Source organism: Monodon monoceros, unplaced genomic scaffold, assembly GCF_005190385.1.
Source record: "Monodon monoceros isolate NGI ecotype Baffin Bay Population unplaced genomic scaffold, NGI_Narwhal_1 Super_Scaffold_12, whole genome shotgun sequence".
In the NCBI taxonomy this organism is placed as follows: domain Eukaryota; kingdom Metazoa; phylum Chordata; class Mammalia; order Artiodactyla; family Monodontidae; genus Monodon; species Monodon monoceros.
In genome coordinates this window covers 112,297,332-112,317,702 of record NW_021703768.1, presented here as the reverse complement: position 1 = coordinate 112,317,702, position 20,371 = coordinate 112,297,332, and the positions used below count along the sequence as shown (strand labels likewise).

The following is a 20,371-nucleotide window of genomic DNA, read 5'->3' as shown; positions in this document are numbered from 1 at the left end:
CTGCAACTCCTAGAACAGTGTGAGCGCTTAACAGGGTTGCCTTATCCATTAGGCCATGGTGAGGGCCCACAATAGAGGCCCAAGAAAATGTTTTGTTTTTAATTTTTTTAATGGAAGTATAGTTGATTTACAATATTGTATTAGTTTCAGGTGTACAGCAAAGTGATCTGGTTATACGTATTGACATATATATATGTACATGTCTATGTTCTTTTTTACATTATTCTTTTCCATTATAGTTTGTTACAAGGTATTGAATATAGTTCCCTGTGCTATACAGTAAACCCTTGCTGTTTATCTATTTTATATATGGAAGTGTGCATCTGTTAACCCCATACTCCCAATTTATCCCTCCCTTGCCCTTTGGTAACCATGAGTTTGTTTTCTCTGTTTTCTAAATAAGTTCATTTATTTGAATGTTTTTTTTAAATCAGAAGAAAAGTGTAGTAATAATTTTTGTATAATGATGAATCAAGCCTGGATTGTAGTCATTCTCACACTAACACAGTCATAAAATATAATTTTAAATATGCTTTTATAGAGGAAGGAGCCCACGAAAGCAAAATATCTACAGCCCACAAAAGTCATAATGCAGCCCTGGTGCACAGTAATGACTAAGTGAATGAGTAAATGAATGAATGAATTAAATCCCTTGTCAACTCTTGCTGAGAGGACACCATGGCCAGTTCGCACCTGAGGCTGCAGGGGGTGAGGCAGCCTAGTGTGTCCCCTGCAATGAAGCCTGCTCAAAGTCAGCAAGTGGGTGAAAAACCCTGCTTAGATAGAAGGTAATAAAATACTGTTTTTAACTGTTAGTCATCTGACCCTGTCTCAGACAGAAAAGGATTATGAAAAAAAGTGTAAAAACAAACAGCAACTTATCTTTTGGGTTCAACAACGTAAGGAACTCAGGTATAAACATTGAACATTCCCCCTTGATTGGATGATAGCTAAATCTCAGGGACATGCCCTAGCTAGTAATTGTAAAGCATTAGAAAAGGTTTCCCTGCATATCTGTACAGATCTACATCTCTGAGGCCCAGACTGTGCCTTAAAAACTTCTACAGTTGAAATAATCAAGTACCAGTAATAAGTGTGCACAACTTGATGAGGTAAAATCCTGATGAGTCAAGACCAAATACAGTTCCATGGTAGACAAAAGATTTTTTTCACTTGAGATAGCATATAGAAACCAAATGGATATTTTGATAGATGTGTTGATGTATGATGGCTGATGGAGTCAGGTAAGAATTTAAAGTGTCAAGATTTCATATTACATGCTTACTTATTTCTGGGAAACCATTTCCCTATGGGGTTTCCATAGTTATTAAATTTCCTTGTGCTTCTCAGTGGTATATGATTCCTTACTAAATGATGTGCATACTTAACGATTCTTGTCTTAATTTCTGTCTCCCTCACTATAGACTTTACAAGGGCAAGCCCACCTCCATCTCTTTTTCTTGTGTGTGTGTTATTTTTTTGGTCTCGTTTTTATATTCCTTTAAAAATTTTAATTTTTTAAAATTATTTTTTTTTCCATTTTTAAAAATTGACCACTTTGCCCCATGCTTAGCACTGAGAGCACAAGATTAAATTTACCTGAATAGCTGCAGAAATTTTTCTTTTGTGCCAAATCTTGGCATTTTCAATGAGTTTTATGTATAATTTTTATTTGATCCCAGCATTGTTTAGGTAGGCTAATATTAATACTTTATTGACAAATTGTAGCTACAAACTGACAAATACGTATGAACATATTGAGTCATAAGTAATAAAAGTAGAATTCAAATTCTCAGGTTAAATATAGACAGTAAGTTCATGCTTGAACACCTCTCTACTACATATAGCAATCAGTAACAGTTAAAAACATAAAGGGAGGGACTTCCCTGGCGGTCCAGTGGTTCAGAATCCGCCTTCCAATGCAGGGGACGCAGGTTCAATCCCTGGTCAGGGAACTAGGATCCCACATGCCACAGAGCAACTAAGCCCACGCACCACAACAACTGAGTCCACACACCGCAACGAAGATCCCGTGCACCGCAACTAAGACCCGATGCAGCCAAATAAATATTTTTTTAAAAAACATAAAGGGAAAAAAAAAGATATAGCTGGCCTCAAAAACAAGAGAAACATCTCAGCAGATCAAAGTATCAGAAACAGCACAGTGGAGCTAAAGTCAGGTGCCTGTTGGGCTGCAGATCCAGAAGCTGGCAATGGTAGCACATTCTATGTGTAAGAGGACCTGAAAGTGCTCCACGCGAGACAAAGGGATGAACAGGACAAACTCACTGCTTGAGGTCTGCCCTCCCTGAAAAATATTCAAAATATCATTAGCTATTGGCCTTCAGCTTACTAAACAGAGAGGCAGAAGAGAGGGCAACAACTAGACTTCCCACTGTTGGTGACTGGAATGGTGATATCCCCAAATCATGGCAGGAGCCCTAAAATACCTCCATGAGCCCTAGTTTTGGGAAAAAGCAACTAGAAAACCCATAGACAGGGAGGGGGAAAGCTTGGACTGAGAGAGATGTGCTAAAATGAAAATAACAACCCTCCCAATCAAATAAGCCTAGAAACCCAAATTCTAACAAACATGAAGAAATACAACATTTAAATTCTGCCACCCAAATTAAAAATTGTAATTCACTCCAGAAAGAATGTTATAGAACAATTTTAATACATTATTGAACAAAATAGGCAGAAATTAATCAAAAAGGGTTAGTTATACAAATATAAAAATCAATAGATGAGATTAAACTCCAACTGGACGTAGTCACAGAGGAATTAGTCACAGAGGAATTCTGGAGACTTCCCTGGTGGTCCAGTGGGTAAGACTCTGCACTCCCAATGCACTCCCGAGGCCCGGGTTCCATCCCTGGTCAAGGAACTAGATCCCTCATGCATGCCACAACTAAGAAGTCTGCATGCCACAACAAAAAGCCCCGTGTGCCGCAACTAAGACCCGAGCAGCCAAAATAAATTTTAAAATAAATATATATATTTTTAAAAAAGGAATTCTGAAGGTAAAAAAAGAATAGAGGGAATGACAGAAGCAAATATTTTAAGAGAAAATATATGTCAATTATACCTAAGTTTTAAAAATAAATAAAAAATTTAAAAGTAACTGAGAATTTTCCAGAATTGAAGATAGACAAGGATCTCCAGATTAAAGCATGCTCTGAAAAGCAAGCAGGGTAAACAGTAAACTCAGAGTATTAAAACTATAGAATATTAAGGATAAAAGAAAAATCTTAAAAGCTAACAAATTATCTTCAAATAAACCATTAGACTTACAGTAGGCATCTTATCAGTAACAAAAGGGTCCACAAGACAGTGGAGTAGTATCTTAAACATATTGAGAATTAAAAAATTGAAAACGCTTTCAATCTAGAATTTTATTTTTTTATTTTATTTTTTTTCTGCGGTATGTGGGCCTCTCACTGTTGTGGCCTCTCCCGTTGCGGAGCACAGGCTCCGGACGCGCAGGCTCAGCAGCCATGTCTCACAGGCCCAGCCACTCCGCGGCATGTGGGATCTTCCCGGACCGGGGCACGAACCCGTGTCCCCTGCATTGGCAGGCGGACTCTCAACCACTGTGCCACCAGGGAAGCCCCCAATCTAATATTTTAAACCTAGCTGTTCTTGAAGAGTGAGCATCCAGAATTTGGATTATGACTTCCCAGACACTGACTCAGGTTTAAAGAACCTTCAGCAATAGTTTTCCATTTACTTAATTTGGGTGCAAAACATAGCACTACTCAGTGACTGTCAAGTTATTTATACCAATTTAAATAATCACAGTATGTTAGCTCTTTCAATTAACTTTATTGAATAGCCAAATTGATAAGTTAGCACAGTTCAAACGGTTATTTGCATGGGTTACAAATGACTTTTCTTTTTACAGGAATAAAACAGTGAAAATTACAAACTGTAAAAAGGAAGACATCTTGTCTCTAACGTTTCAGAGAAGCAAGATTTAACACAGCACATTGAAGATCAATACATTTTTGAATTTGAAAACAAGAATTTAATGTTACAATATTATACACTACTTTACAAAACTAAAATTTCTATATAAGGATTATATTTGTAATAGTTAATGAAATCTTGAAATCACATTTGGTGGTCCCCTAGATAACAGCTGTTATTCATCTTTGATTAGAAGAAAATCTTTTACTCTAATTATTGTAAAACAGTCTATTAGACTCAATATATTACATTAAATTAAAACAATAAAATATATGCAAACTAAAATAAATGCTACAGCTTAAGGGAATATTAATGTGCCAGACTTACAGAAATGTTATTTTAAAAATCCTAGAAATTAGAAAAATAGAGTACTTTTTATGGTAGAATTGCCATGCTCAGATTTAAATACCAAGATTGCCCTTGTCAGTTATTTTAGTACTTGCAGATCTGTAGAAAATTCAAGGGTCTTTCATAATTTACAACTACAATAAAAAAAATATGGCATAGTGTAAATATTAGTTGCTTTACATCAAAAAGTAATACAAGATGAGATAGCAGGTAGTGCCCTAATTTAAAAAAAAAAAAAAAACAACTAAACTAAACAACACATTCAATATTGCAAAAAATAATTGCTTCATATCAATATCTCCAAAAGTTTCATTCATTCCCTCATTACTGGGAGAACAAATATTGTGAATCCTTACTAAAGTTATGTTTTTTATGACCTGACTATTATAAAATTATTCTGGATTGCACATGTTATGCAATATCTAAAATAATTTTTTAAAGTAAATTTGTGTAATACACTAACAAAGCATGTTGTAATAACAAGAGTCATACCCACTTAGGGATAAAAGTGAGGCACAAGGAAGATTATTGTCCCTAGGAGCACAAACTTTTCCCTCTGGAAGATTTACTACTATTAAAAAAGAACCTACAATATCAACATTTAAAATTCACATTATGAACAGAATTTTAGTTATTTTAAGAAACATCAGTGCATAATAATGACTCAGTTTCTTCAGAAGAGGGGAAAATATAAATGTATTCTAACTAGCTACAATTTGAAAATTGCTTCCTAATAAATGAAGCAGCTTTCAAGAAAATTTCCAGTTCAATGTACCACTTGCATACTGAAAATAAACCTTAACACTGCTTAAGGGAGATAATATTTTTATAGAACACAATTATTTTGATCTTGCTGGCAAGCAGTAGTATATACTCTAGTGGGACCTGTTTCTTCCCTACCCCAAAACAATTCAGTTAAAGTCAGCTCATATTGATGTAAACCTGAAAGTTACTATTTCATTGGTGATCATATGAGATCAAGATTGTAAACACATTTTTCTAACCCATTAAAACAAAGAAACAAAAATCTTTTCATCAACTACTATTCATGAACAACTTTTACTTTAAGAAGTTCATATAAGACAAGATGAATCTGTGAAAACTGGACCAAACTCTTTTAAAGTTATTTTATCACAGCACTTTAAACATACAGATGTATAATTTACCTATTTGTAAACAAAATTCACTGAATAGTTTTGACTATAATATTTCTCTGGCCAAATCAAAAAGCAGTTTCTTAAGCATGTTCAGGAATCAAGTTCCTTTTGTAATTTTCATAAATCAGATTTGTGTAATCTTAATATCCACTAAACCAAACAGTGGCATTCATGCTTTAATTTTTAATATCCAAGAATAAATCTTATGAGCAGCTTCCAATTTAATTATTAAACTCCTTAGAAAAATGTTACTGATGCATTTGAGACAGCATTTAAGAAACCTTTAATTTCTTTCATTCATACTCATTTCACCAATATAATGCTTTTATTATACATCACAGAGCAAAAATGTACCAAATAAAACCCACCTAAAGGATCAAGATAACTAAGTTTCTCATCTCCTTATTATCATTGCGAGTCCCAACGTATTTATGAAGACAGCTCAGATTCTTTTCACTGCAGAATAAGACAGTGTGTCCAACCAAGTCTTCTGCAGTCAAATCAGAAAACTACATATAGTTTTCACCTCAAATCAGGGACATTGTTCTTCAAGTATAGAGAATACTGACAGATTTTAAAGCTTGACTGTATCACTCCATAGTCTTCTCAAGCTAGACTAGAGTTAGTTTACTCTAGTTTTAGTTAATATAATGATCCTTTTTCTTCCTTAAAAAAACAACTGTGGGGGATGGATTCTAGTTTTCCAACATATTATTTACTTAAGAAATTTTTTGATTTTTAAAAAGATCATTATCAATGGATTTGTAACTTCCCTGCAACATTTAGTCTTGTGAGGTTTTAAATGTAGCAGCCAAAAATTCAGAAAAAAATGAGAAATATACATTTGGAACACAGAAGTCTTTATTTTACGAAATGTACTTTGCCTCTGCAATACTGTCTTATTTCAATCCATAACAACTCAAACATAATTGGCAGCAAAGGAAAAAAGGTATCCAATCGTATATAGATATATTTTGATTTAAAAAATACAGTATTTCAGAGTCGCATGTTTGCTGTGTTCCTTTATTTGCTATAGTTTGTTGAGATCACAGTGAGAACATATAATCATCACATTAGTCCACAAACCTAATAGGAAAGGAAAGTATTACACATTTTCAGGTGTTCTGCATTATTGTAACTTTCCTTAGAAATTACTAAGTATCTTCATTTGTTCATTTATTCACTTGCTGTTGTATATGCAAGAGGAATTCATAATATGATAATGCAGATTCTGTTCTGTCTTCTACCATGTTTTGAAGGAAGTTTGCTTTCATTGGACTCTCATCCCTTAGGAATAAAAGACAAATATTTACATACATTAGACAAAATGTAATAGTAACATAAACAGTGGATTTGTCACAAAGCTTTTGACACACATTTTGCTAATAACTGGATATAAAGCATAACTTAGTACTATTTATTTAAAAAAAATTCTTTTTCTATATTCTTCTAAAGAGTTTGCAGGAATTCCCTGGCAGTCCAGTGGGTAGGACTTTGCACTTTCACTGCCGGGGCCGGGTTCCAACCCTGGTCAGGGAACTAACATCCTGTAAGCTGCTCAGTGTGGCCAAATCAATCAATCAATCAATAAAGAGTTTGCTTAAGCAAAAGGTCACACATATTTGAGTCACAAGGACTCAAAACAGGTCCTTGCAAGGCCAAATTGTTTCACTATCAGTAAATGACAAATTCAACTTACCTTATTACATAAAGTATTGGATAAAATGGTCTCTGTTCTCTAAGCCAAGAGATGAAAGCTATTGTTCTGGCAGATTCTGGTGTATCAAGTTCTGGAAGGTCTGTCTATTAAACAAAAACCAGCAACATCCAACTTATTCTAACCATCTACAGTGTTTTTCAAACTTTATCTTGTATATGAATCACCTGGGGATCTTGCTGAACTGCAGACATTGATTTAGGAGGTCTGGGGAGGAGCCTGAGATTCTGCATACCACAGTTTTCTAGTAAGGGGTTGGAAACTTCTTAAAGGGACAGATAATAAATATTTTAGGTTTGCAGGTCATTTGGTCTCTGTTGCAATTCTCAACTCTGCCACTGTTCCACTGAAGTTGCCATAGACTATACATTATAACATCTAGAATTAACTGATCCATTCAGGCAGTTATTACAAATATATCCATTTCTTATCTCCTCATTACTTAAAATGCCTAGCCATCCAGACCAACCATTAAGCTACTGCTTATCCTAGATAGAATCCTGACATATATGTCTTTTAAATATATAAATCTCCTAATGACTTCTATAAATGAAGTTAAACCCATAAATATGAAAAGATGCTGACATAAAACATATTCCAAAGCTGGTGACAAACTGAGAGTTGAAACTGAAAAATATGATGTGAAATAAGACCATGTTATAATCAATTCTAACTTTAAAATTCACAGCTATCCAAATAGTACATAGTTTCACACATGCTTTCTCATGTGTTATTTCAAATACTCCTCCATAAGCAATAGCATTCTTATCTTACAAACGAGGCTTGACCAGGTTTGACAAACCTGGTCAAGTCAAGGTTAGTGACTTGACCAAGGTCACAGAGCTAGTGACAGATAGTCCACTATTACACTGTCCAATAATCAATATAAATCCAACTGACACTGGTCACAAGTCATTTGCTTGTGTGGAAATGAGCTTAGTTCTTACTCCAAAGCAGCAGTTAAAAGGACCCTGCCAAAGAACAATGAAATCACTTGCAAAAACACAAAACACAGAAACAAAAGAGCCCTAACACTAATGCCAACAGCAGCAAACTTTTTTGGCTATTAACTAAATTCCTTACTTTCTCCCTAAAATAGTACACACACATAAGAATAAGTCAGTCAAAGATGCAAAATAACATAAAGAATGCCTTTAAGATATAGCTATGATTTCAAAATAGGATGTTCATGTTTTTGCCACATTTGAAATGCCTTTAAGCCTATTACAATCACTATAATTACATAATCTTACCATAGTCTGTGGAATTAATGCATAGTTTTCAACTCCTAGAACTTGACTGAGAAAATTCTGTCGACAATTTCTTCCAACCCAAAGCATTAGTACCTATGGACGGGAAGAAAACTATTTTGAGATGTAGCTTAACAGTGAGCTGTTGACTTACCTTTAACCATTGACTATGTTTCAAAAGATCAGAAAGATGAGTACGTTTACTGAGATTGTACAGCCTTCAACTGAAGTAATGATAACTACCATTTACCGTGATGAGACATTTTATGCTTGGCATGAAAGGAGGCTATGGAGGGATAAGTGGCTAATACAAAAATATACAGATTAAATAGCATATAATCTGTTAAGGAAGAGAGATATTAAGAGGAATGAAGGTAGTAGTATGCAGAGAGAAGAATCCAGCGCAGCCAAGACTACTCACAGAGCCTGCATCCATGAGGAAAGCTCCATCCCTGCTCAGCTTCTCCACTGAAAGCTGAAGAATAGGTGGCTGAGGTATAGTGCGATCATTGATGTTGATTGCACCCTAAAGAATTAAGCAAAAGATTAAAGCTTTTAATCATGTACCACAATGTTCATTGCAGCAGTATTTACAATAGCCAGGACATGGAAGCAACCTAAGTGTCCATCAACAGATCAATGGATAAAGATGTGGAACATATATACAATGGAATATTACTCAGCCATAAAAAGAAACAAAATTGAGTTATTTATAGTGAGGTGGAGGGGCAAAGAGTCTGTCATACAGAGTGAAGTAAGTCAGAAAGAGAAAAACAAATACCGTATGCTAACACATATATATGGAATCTAAAAAAAAAAAAAGGTTCTGAAGAACCTAGGGTCAGGACAGGAATAAAGACGCAGACGTAGAGAATGGACTTGAGGACACAGGGAGGGGGAAGGGTAAGCTGGGACGAAGTGAGAGAGTGGCATTGACATACATACACTACCAAATGTAAAACAGACAGCTAGTGGGAAGCAGCCGCATAGCACAGGGAGATCAGCTCAGTGCTTTGTGACCACCTAGAGGGGTGGGATAAGGAGGGTGGGAGGGAGATGCAAGAGGGAGGGGATATGGGGATATATGTATACATATAGCTGATTCACTTTGTTATACAGCAGAAATTAACACAACACTGTAAAGCAATTATACTCCAATAAAGATGTTAAAAATAAATAAATACATAAATAAATAAAGTAAAAAAAAGATTAAAGCTTTTAGATACTGGTAATAGGGAGCCACAATTAAACAAACAAAACAAAAATTTTAATGAGTGTTACCTCTGAGACTTTGGAACTTATTTAGGTAAATCACAATTATTCATATTTAAATATAAAGAAGAGGAAGAAATATGTATCACTTATCTAAACAAAGTCACCATGAATCCCAATAAAGCCAAAATAATTTCTGATCTTAATTATTATTTTAAAAACTAATACAATAAATGCAATCAATATCATGTATCCTGAATGGATAAATGACATTAGTAAGATCCAAATAAAGTCTGGAATTTAGTTAATAATAACAGATGATTGCATGGCTTAGATCAATGTACACATCCTGAGGCAAGAGTAAGTCTAATGCAAATGAGTTTTTCTCCAATTTAATATTTATTAAGGCCAGAAATGGAAGGTTTTCATTTATAATTGAGTAGGGTACTTCCATCTTAAAACACACACACACACACACACACACACACACACACACACACACAAACACACCTTTAAATATTTATAACTATTCATTTTTGACAAAAAGTTGATTTAAGTACTAAAACTTGGTACTTAATTAACCTTATCCAAAGGAGAAAGTAAATAAAATACTGACCTGTCAAGGGGTACTACCTTGTTAAGGCTTTAGCTCTACCAGGAACTATTAATCACAGCACCTTAAGACCTCTGGCCTTAGGGTGTGTGGGCAGCTAGAGAGACTATAACTTAAATACAGCCATTCAGAAATTAATGTGAACTAAGAAAAGAGAGCCTTGTCCTTCTCTGGTGATAAAGATGGGAAGCTATCAGTGGCTCTGTTTTCTAGTCTGGTAGAAAAGGCCAATCTGAAAGAATGAGGCAATGCAAGAGAGTCTATGAATCTGAGCTAGACCTGAGTTTAGTTATACCCTAGCCTTTCGTGTGGTTTGTGTTTGAGTGCCACATCAGTCCCCTTTCCTTCCTAAGCTTACTTGCAGAAAAGAGAGTCCTGATAAATACACCACTGAAAGTCCTAGTAGTGCTTGTCTTTGAATGTATATGAGTGATTTATTTTTCTTCTTTCTAGTGGTTTCTGTATTATACGCATCTAATATATTGCATTTGTATTTATGTTAATTTGCCTTTTTTTTTAATGTGAGAAAAAGACAGGACCAGTTAGTTGAACTTGTCAAACACAGGATTAATCTTGAGTTATTATTTTTGTAATACAAACTAATAATGTCATCAACAGTTTTCATTTGCTAAAAAGTTACCTCAAATTTCACATGTAATTTCTTCTTTATTATGCAAGGTACCCTAAAATCTTTAAATTCCGAAAAGGTTTTAACCAAAATATTATTTCCAACATATATATCCTAATTTGATCACAATGTAGGAAGAAAGGTTATGATTTAACATTTTCATGCTTGTAGCTTCAACTCAGGTTAACTTCCTATCAAGGGAAAATAATCTTACAACTTACCAGATAAATATTTTCTCTTTAATTCAGGGACACCATTACACTAAACATTGACTTGAGGTATTTAAATTAAGTGTAATTTTACTCTAGGGATACTCCTTTCAGATCAATTTGCTTAAATAAATAAATCATAGGTTGCTCTGGTCAATCTGACAATCTCTTCATTTACTTAGATCTGCTCTAAAGATTTGTCTTAAATAAACAGTAAAGTTTATTATTTTAATAAATAAAGGTACTATTTTCAGGAGCTTCCCAAAACCAAACTTTCTTTATATAGGAATAAAATGAAAAGCTTTAAAATAGAAAACACCTTTCTTCATTTCTGCAGTGGATTCAATATAATTAGGTTTATAAACCTTCAAGTAAAAGCAACTAAAAAATGAATCAATCTTACCTCATCTGAGAGATTGTCAACTCTATACAAACTGGGATGAGTTGTGAGCATAAGGTAAACCAAAGGCTGATTTTTCACTTGACACATAGCAAAAATGCGTTCATCTAGACATGCATTTGTCCCAGTCTGAAATGATTTCTATAACAAAATAATACACCCCATTAAAAAAAAGAAAAGGTATTTAACAAATACATATACATTTTGCAAATATCAGTTGTTAAAAGAATATCTTCAGACAGAATTAACAAATTTACCATTAATTATTCTTTCAAAAATGTATCTTGGGACTTCACTGGTGGCACAGTGGTTAAGAATCCACCTGCCAATGCAGGGGACGCGGGTTCAATCCCTAGTCCAGGAAGATCCCACATGCCGCAGAGCAACTAAGCCCACAGCTACTGAGCCTGCACTCTACAGCCCGCAAGCCACAACTACTGAAGCCCGTGCACCTAGAGCCTGTGCTCCACAACGAGAAGCCACCGCATGAGAAGCACGTGCGCCGCAATGAAGAGTAGCCCCTGCTCACCACAACTAGAGAAAGCCCACTTGCAGAAATGAAGACTCAACGCAGCCAAAAAAAAATATATATATATATATACATATATATATATACACATATATACATATACCTTAATAAGTCACACACATCTATTAAATCGTGGCTATATCCTCACCTGAAAGTCTTGACAAATTAATTATCTGACCATGGCAAAGTCATTTAATCTCTCCAGCATTTGTTTCCTAATCAATGAAATCGATCTAAACACTCTATCTACCGTATAGCAACAGTGATGTAAAAAACTAAATAACATTGCAAGGAGGGTAAAGTTATATTGCAGATGACCAAATAAAGACATGTATGAAATATGAAGGAACAAAGATCTAAGTTTCTGTAAAAGCTGGGTGATGATTAATGGTGGTTAACTATCCTTGTTTCTCCCACAGTTAGAGAAATTAAATAATGTAACAGAGCTCACAAATCAATCAGGAAAATTAATAATTTGAAGACGACTGCTTAGCAGCATACAGATAATAATTGTGAGTTTCAACTGGAATATTAGCTCCATGAAGAATAATGAAGTTCTGAGGTAAGGTTTTAGCCACTTCTATTGATGGAAAGGAATAGAAAGAGGCAGAGAGATAACAGCAATGAAAGTATGCCTTAAAACAAATGCACTGGGACTTCCCTGGTGGTCCAGTGGCTAAGACTCTGTGCTCCTTATGCAGGGGGCCTGGGTTCAATCCCTGGTCAGGGAACTAGATCCTGCACAACTAAAGATCCCGCATGCCACAATGAAGATCTTGCATGCCGCAATGAATACCCAGTGCAGCCAAATAAATAAATAATTATTTTTTAAAAAACAAATAAAAACCCAAATGCACTGGCTATAAATAAGCAAGAAGAGAAAAGGTTTTTAAAGAAAGAGTACTATGGGAAATGAAAGAAGTTCCATTTATTCATTCAAAAAATATCTACTGACTGCCTACTATGTACTAAGAACTGTTCTAGATGCAGGGACAAAGTGGTAGACAAACAAGTTAAAAATCCTTGTCCTTGTGGACAAAAATCCTAGTAAGGGAGAAGTAAATAATAAACAAGCAAAATATGTGGTATTTCAGTGTTAAGTGCTATGGAGAAAAATAAAGGAAGAAAGAGAGATGAAGAATGTCAGGGTGGGATGGGATGAGAGTACTGCATATTAAATGGGGAGATGACGGAAGGCAGGCCTCAGTGAAGGACAGCATTTAATGAAAGACCTGAAGAGGGAAGAGCTCAGATTCTTAATGTTAAAATTTAAGTATTTATGTAACCTCTGTGTATTTACATTATTTTCAGAAGTGGAAATACATAATTTGAGTTAAAGAAACTAGAAGTAGATTCAAAAACTATTTCTATCAATGTGTAACAGGTTGCCCTTCTTGCCTGGAAGAGACAACATACACCTGACAGGCCAATGCTGGAGTTCAGAAAGTATACAAATTGACAAGAGCAGTCCTTAATTCATCCTGGAATCTGGGATGGTTCCCCAGGTAATCTGTTAACATGAACTTTTTAATAAAATTTTATAAGGGAAAGTTATACCAAGTCTACAAGTTTAGACATTTTTTATTAACTGTAGTTAATTTACAATGTGTTAGTTTCAAGTGTGCAGCAAAGTGATTCAGTTTCCTCTTTTTCAGATTCTTTTCCAAGTATAGGTTACTTTTTTAATATATATATTTATTTTATTTATTTATTTTTGGCTGCATTGGGTCTTCATTGCTGTGCACAGGCTTTCTCTAGTTGCGGCGAGTGGGGGCTACTCTTCGTTGTGGTGCACGGGCTTCTCATTGCGGTGGCTTCTCTTGTTGTGGAGAACGGGCTCTAGAACACAGGCTCAGTAGTTGTGGCCCACAGGCTTAGTTGCTCCGCGGCATGTGGGATCTTCCTGAACCAGGGCTGGAACCCATGTCCCCTGCATTGGCAGGCAGATTCTTAACCACTGCGCCACCAGGGAAGCCCAGTATAGGTTATTATAAGATATTAAGTATAGTTCCTTGTGCTATACAGTAGGTTCTTGTTATTTACCTATCTTATATACAGTAGTGTGTATGTTAATCCCAAACTCCTAATTTATCTCCCCCCCAAAACCCCGCTATCCCCCCTTTGGTAACCATGTTTGTTTTCTAAGGACATTATATTTTGGTCATTGGAAAAATAAGCCTCCTCCACCAGGCTAGAATTTCCCTTTTTTCTTTTTTCAGGAGCCAGAGGTATGGGCAAAAGGTAGGCAGGGGAGACAAGTAAATAATAATATAAAAAATAAAAAAATAAATAATAAACATTTTAAAAATGTCCTCTATAAATAAATATATGCACAAAGAGCTACCGGGTCACAGAAGGAAAGGCAACTGCCAGAGAGACAACATTTGAGCTCAAAGACAAGGATAGGAAAGCATAATGCACATCATGGAAATAGGTACACATGTATGAGAAGGCATTTCTAAGATTAAGAAATGAAATGTGGGACTCCCCTGGTGGCGCAGTGGTTAAAGAATCCGCCGGCCAATGCAGGGGACACAGGTTCGAGCCCTGGTCCAGGAAGATCCCACATGCTGCAGAGCAACTAAGCCTATGTGCCACAACTACTGAGCCCATGCGCCACAACTACTGAGCCCGTGCTCAACAAGAGAAGCCACTGCAATGAGAAGCCCGTGCACCGCAATGAAGAGTAGCCCCCGCTAGCTGCAACCAGAGAAAGCCCGTGCGCAGCAACGAAGACCCAACGCAGCCTAAATAAATAAATAGTAATTGCATTACAAAAAAAATGAAATGATATATGGCTGAAATATTGTAGGGAGCAGGAAAGCATCATAAGAAGAGTCTCATGTGTGACTTGTTGCTCTAGCAGTAAAATATACAGTTCCTGTTTTGAAAAACTGGAAAACTGATCATTTGCATCTTTGATAACATCAGTGAATACTTCATCAGTGAGCATCTCTTACAAAGAAGGCACATACTTTAAATCAGTATTTTGTAAATTTTTTTGGTTACAAATCCTTTAAGATACAATAGGAGTTAAGGTCCCTGTCCTCAGAAAACTTAACTGATGTAAAGTTATATATACAATGTTTAGTGGTTCACAGGACAAAAACTTTGGCTGTTGACATTTTCACTGTGTTAGTTTCTGATTCTGATTCTTTTACCTGTTTAAGGAGAGCCAACACAAACAGTGGGAAAAGCCGCAAAGAAAAAGGAACCATAAGTCCATGCTGCTGGTTACTTAGGACTGAAGAACGATAAGCTGAAAGAGAGTCTATGACAGCATTCACTAGGGCGTCCCGGGCATCACTCAGACTGGCAGTCACAGACCTGTCAACAGCTAACAGAGGTTGAGGTAGGGACAAAAGAGAAAAAAGATAGAAGTTTAGCTACCCCACTGTTAAGGAAAGAAAAGTTTTTTTAAAATTATACAAATTCTCTCTCAAGTTATTACATACACAAGGAACCAAACACAGCAGTTAAAAGCACATACTTTGGAAAATCAAACCAACCTGTGTTGAAATGTTGTTCCGCTATTTCCTAGCAGTATGAATATTTGGCAAGTAATTTAACTTTCATGAGCCTCAGTATCCTTACTTGTAAAATGGGAAAACTGTATTTCGCCAAATCTAAGATGTTATTAATTGTAACCCACCATTTTACTTTATGTATCATTGACAAAGAAAAAACTCTGCAATTAAACACACATGCTTTCTTAACACAGAGAATTTTTTTTTTTTTTTTTTTTTTGCCGTACACGGGCCTCTCACTGTTGTGGCCTCTCCCGTTGCAGAGCACAGGCTCCGGACGCGCAGGCTCAGCGGCCATGGCTCACGCGCCCAGCCGCTCTGCGGCATGTGGGATCCTCCCAGACCAGGGCATGAACCCGTGTCCCCTATATCAGCAGGTGGACTCTCAACCACTGTGCCACCAGGGAAGCCCCACAGAGAATTTTTATTTCATATTTTTTGAAAGAACTCTTAGCTATTTAGATGATCTTCATCATCTGTCATGCCACTGTTTTATGCTTTTCTTTATACTCAAAAAATTTCTTCAATACTGAGAACACTCTAATTGTTTTGAAGACTTCTCAAACTACAACTAAACTCAATTCATGTGTTATCAAAAATACACTCGGGCTTCCCTGGTGGCGCAGTGGTTGGGAGTCCGCCTGCCAATGCAGGGGACACGGGTTTGTACCCCGGTCCAGGAAGATCCCACATGCCACGGAGCGGCTGGGCCCGTGAGCCGTGGCCGCTGAGCCTGTGCGTCCGGAGCCTGTGCTCCGCAACGGGAGAGGCCACAACAGTGAGAGGCCCGTGTACCGCAAAAAAAGAAAAAAAAATACACTCAATGAAGTGATGTTATTAACTGCTATGACCAAATTTGTACATAAGTAAGAAAGAATGAAGACTACTGTTACCTGATCAACAGTAACTCTAAGACTTTATCAACTGAAGACATCCTGATTTTAAAGATTTTGACAAAATGTGAAAAAAGTACATACTGGGATCAACCAAACTTAATAACAGAACTAATATTTGTTGTGAAGATTTTTTTTAATCCACAAATACTGCCTGATATATAGTTGTTGCTGAAAATAATAATAATCACACTGTTACCAAAACATACCAGTTCAACAAAATATAAAGGCAATGACCCTCAAATTTCTTAGGTCACAATTTTTAACTTTTGACAACACATGAGTCTAAAGTGAGGTTAGATTCTTTACCCTGTTCCATTAAAGAAAAATTTTCCCAATAGGAAATTCAAGAAAATAGGTAATTATTCCTATTATAGGCAGATTTGAGTTTGAAGCAAATGGACCCACTGGTAGTCATCCCTGAAGGAGAAAGGGAGCAAGAAACAAAATGATGTTAAGCTCTATGTATTTGAAAAAAGGATCCAAAAAAAAAAAATCCAAGAAAGCAACTCTGAGATGGAAGACATTAAGGGAAACATGGTTATTTAAGTCCGTAGCAGGCAGATTGTTAGGCAGAAAACAGTTTAGTGGTTGCCTAAGGCCAGTGAGGGAAGAAGAAGGGAGTGAGCAGTAAGTGTTAATGAACATGAGGTTCTTTTGGGGGTGACGGAAATGTTTTAAAACCGGATTGAGATGATGGCCACACAAATCTGTATATATACTCAAAACAATGGAATTGTATACTTAAATGGGTTAAGTGATTGTTATATCACTTATATCTCAATAAACTGAAACTACATTTCAATAAAACTGTTTAAATTAAAAAAAAAAAAAGATCAGGTTATCTGCAGCAGATCCATTTACTTAGCAGGCATACACCGGATCCAAAATATTGAAATCATAAAGCTAATTATTTAAAGGAAAACAAAACTATGTGGACATTTCAAATGTTACTACTTGCAATATATCTGCAATAGGTGACAACAATTCTTACCCATATTGGCCAATAACCCTGAAATTGCTTGAACATCAGCTCCAAGAAAGACTTCATTTAGAGTTGAAACTACTGGCAAACACAAAGTATGAACACGAATTCTTCTTTCACCTTTGGACAAAACACACAAATGATAGTGAGGGACAGCACTATAAAAAATAGTTTGTATTAAAGTTACTTGGAAAAATCAGTTCTTTTCAATTTGGAACCAAACAGGGTTATATATAGTAAGCAGGGATAGTATCAAAACTTTAATTCGTGAAAACTCTAAAGCATTATTTCTTTTATCATTTTTACTACAAAATTATTTTTCTTCAAGGTATTACTGAAAAGACCACAGGGATCATATCCAAATGATGGTAACATGCTAGCTTCTTAAAAATTTCTTTTCTGAATTTTTTGGTTACTTTATCCTTTTCCATAAACACAATTTTGGGAAGATACACATACTGTAAGACAACACTACTCCAAGATGTGTTCTAGAGTTTGTTTTGATATTTAAAGTCCAGAGAAATTTTATGTTTCTTTTTAATCACAGGAAAAAAGTTTAAAAGAAATAGACTAAAGCCGCTCAGCACAGCCAAATTATAAACAAACAGACAAACAAATAAAGCTTTCATTAAAAAAAAAATGAAAGAAATCAACTAATAGTCACAATACTTCCTCTTTGGTAATTACCCACAACAACAAAAATCAATAAATACAAGAAACAAAAATGAAAATCTTTTGAGAGCCATAAAATATCAAATATCATGTCAATCTTTAAAACATTTCTAATGAGCAAGACCTTGAACAACAAAGAAAAAGAACAAGTAAAAAAACTAGAGAGGATACCCACACTACAACCTGCAGGGACACATGAAGACTAACGAAATTGTATCTAGGAGGAGCTCATACAAATTACTTTTAAAGAGAAGAAGTGATATCTACAAAAAAGGGTAACATTGTTTAGTGCTTCTAGTCTAGATAAAAACATTGATAACTAAAGGGAATAAGATACAATGTTTAGCCTATCATATTGGCAACAACAACTATTACATACATAGATACAGACACACACAGATACATGCTCACAAAATCAGAGGCTGAAATGAAAAGGGCACTGGATGGGACTACAAATTGGTAAAATATTTCTGAAAAGCAATCTGACAATACCAAGATTTTTCTAAACAGTTGATCTCTATACTTTTTATTTCCAATCCTAGAAATCCATCTTAGGGAAATTTTCAGAAATGACAAAGATTTGTGGACATGGATAGATATTATAATCACATTTTCCATAAAAACAAGACATTAGAAATAAACTAAACTTCAAATAGTAAATATATAAAAAGATATCCAATGTTAGTTATTAGGGAAACATAAAATAAAACTAAAAGTGGTATCACTATACTTTATTAAAATGGCAAAAAGATAAACAAAACAAACCAAAAACCTCAAACCAAACACAACAAACAAAAACTAAACACTGATAACAGCAAATGCTGGTGAGGATGCAGAGCAGCTGAAACTCTCATACACTGCTGGTGAGAATGCAAAATGGTACAGCCACTTAGGAAACAGTTTGGCAACTTCCTAAAAAGTTAAACATAAGCTCACCATACAACCTAGCCATCTGTCGAAAACACTGAAAAAGTATTAACCGAAGTGAAATCACAATTTATGCTCACACAAAAATCCAATGCAAATGTTTACAGGGGATATATTTGAACCTGCCAAAAACTGGAAACAACCCAAATGTACCTCAACTGGAAAGTGAATAAACAAACTGGGTACAATGGAATACTACTTAGGAATAAAAAATAACTACTGCTGGATGAAACAATATGGATAATCTCAAATGCACTATGCTAAGTGAAAGAGCCAGATACAAAAGGCTACCTACTGTATGATTCTATTCACAAGACAGTCTTACAAAGGCAAAACTACAGAGTCAGAAAACAGATCAATGGTTGCTAGGGGCTGGGGATGGGAGAGAAATGACTACAAAAACACAAGGAGATTTGAGGGGTAATGGAACAGACTGTGATACCTAAATTGTGGTGGTGGTCACACACACATTTGTCAAAACTTGTGGAACTATACATTAAAATGGTAGATTTTACCACAGGTCAATTATATATTACTTTTTCCTTTTAAATGTTAAGAAAAATCAATGAGCAGAAAAAGGATTGGGATGTTCTTCTGTCAAATAAAAAATGATACCTAGAGACAGAAATCCATCTTACTTTTACATTTATAGTATGCAGTATTACAATCATAGTACAAAAACTGGACTTCTCTCATACTAAAGGTTTTCATTAAAATATCTGTATTATACACTTTTTATAGATTTTGGTGGGGCTGTGAAGGTCAGTAGACATAGCACAAAAACGCTTCCAAAACCTTTTTTAAGGAGACAAAACAGAATAGGGTGAGAGCTGTGAATCTTTAAAATAATAAAAATAAATTTAACCAGCCTTCACATCATCTTTAGGACAAAACACATTATAAATTAATTAGTACTAAACAAATTATACCCTTAAAAAGTGTTTATCTTCCATTTGAGCTCCTTCAAAACTTAACTCAAACGTCACCCTCTATGAGACCTTTCCTGACAACCCTATCTTAAAAAACCATCCCCTCAGCACTTCTTAAACCCTTCACATGCTTTCTGTTTCTCGTTAACTGATATTACTATGTAACATACTACTATTTTACTTACGTATCCTCTTTATTGTTGTATTACCAGAACATATTTCAGACACTAAGTAGACTCTCAAGGAGTTTATCACAAGCCACAGACTACATGGCCAAATCAAAAATCTTACCTTTGTTATATCATTGTGCTTATAGTTAACAATATGGTATTTTAGACTTTAATTTTGTTAAGAGGATAGATCTCATGTTATGTGTTTTTGCCACAGTAAAACAAACAAAAAAACT

General features: G+C 35.3%; 1 protein-coding gene across 1 annotated transcript in view; it reads right to left on the bottom strand.

The window, feature by feature from the left end:
* Positions 1-3,807: 3,807 nt before the first annotated feature.
* The window catches only part of SEC24A (SEC24 homolog A, COPII coat complex component), a 62,670-nt gene continuing 46,106 nt past the window's right edge, over positions 3,808-20,371 (bottom strand). Inside the window, exons 17-23 of the mRNA XM_029217065.1 lie at positions 17,447-17,557; positions 15,194-15,369; positions 11,507-11,644; positions 8,863-8,967; positions 8,445-8,537; positions 7,174-7,277; positions 3,808-6,761 (exon numbers count right to left, since the gene is read on the bottom strand). Of these exons, the coding sequence (XP_029072898.1) occupies positions 6,647-6,761; positions 7,174-7,277; positions 8,445-8,537; positions 8,863-8,967; positions 11,507-11,644; positions 15,194-15,369; positions 17,447-17,557 (842 nt within the window). The 3' untranslated portion in view covers positions 3,808-6,646. The remainder of the gene's footprint in view (positions 6,762-7,173; positions 7,278-8,444; positions 8,538-8,862; positions 8,968-11,506; positions 11,645-15,193; positions 15,370-17,446; positions 17,558-20,371) is intronic.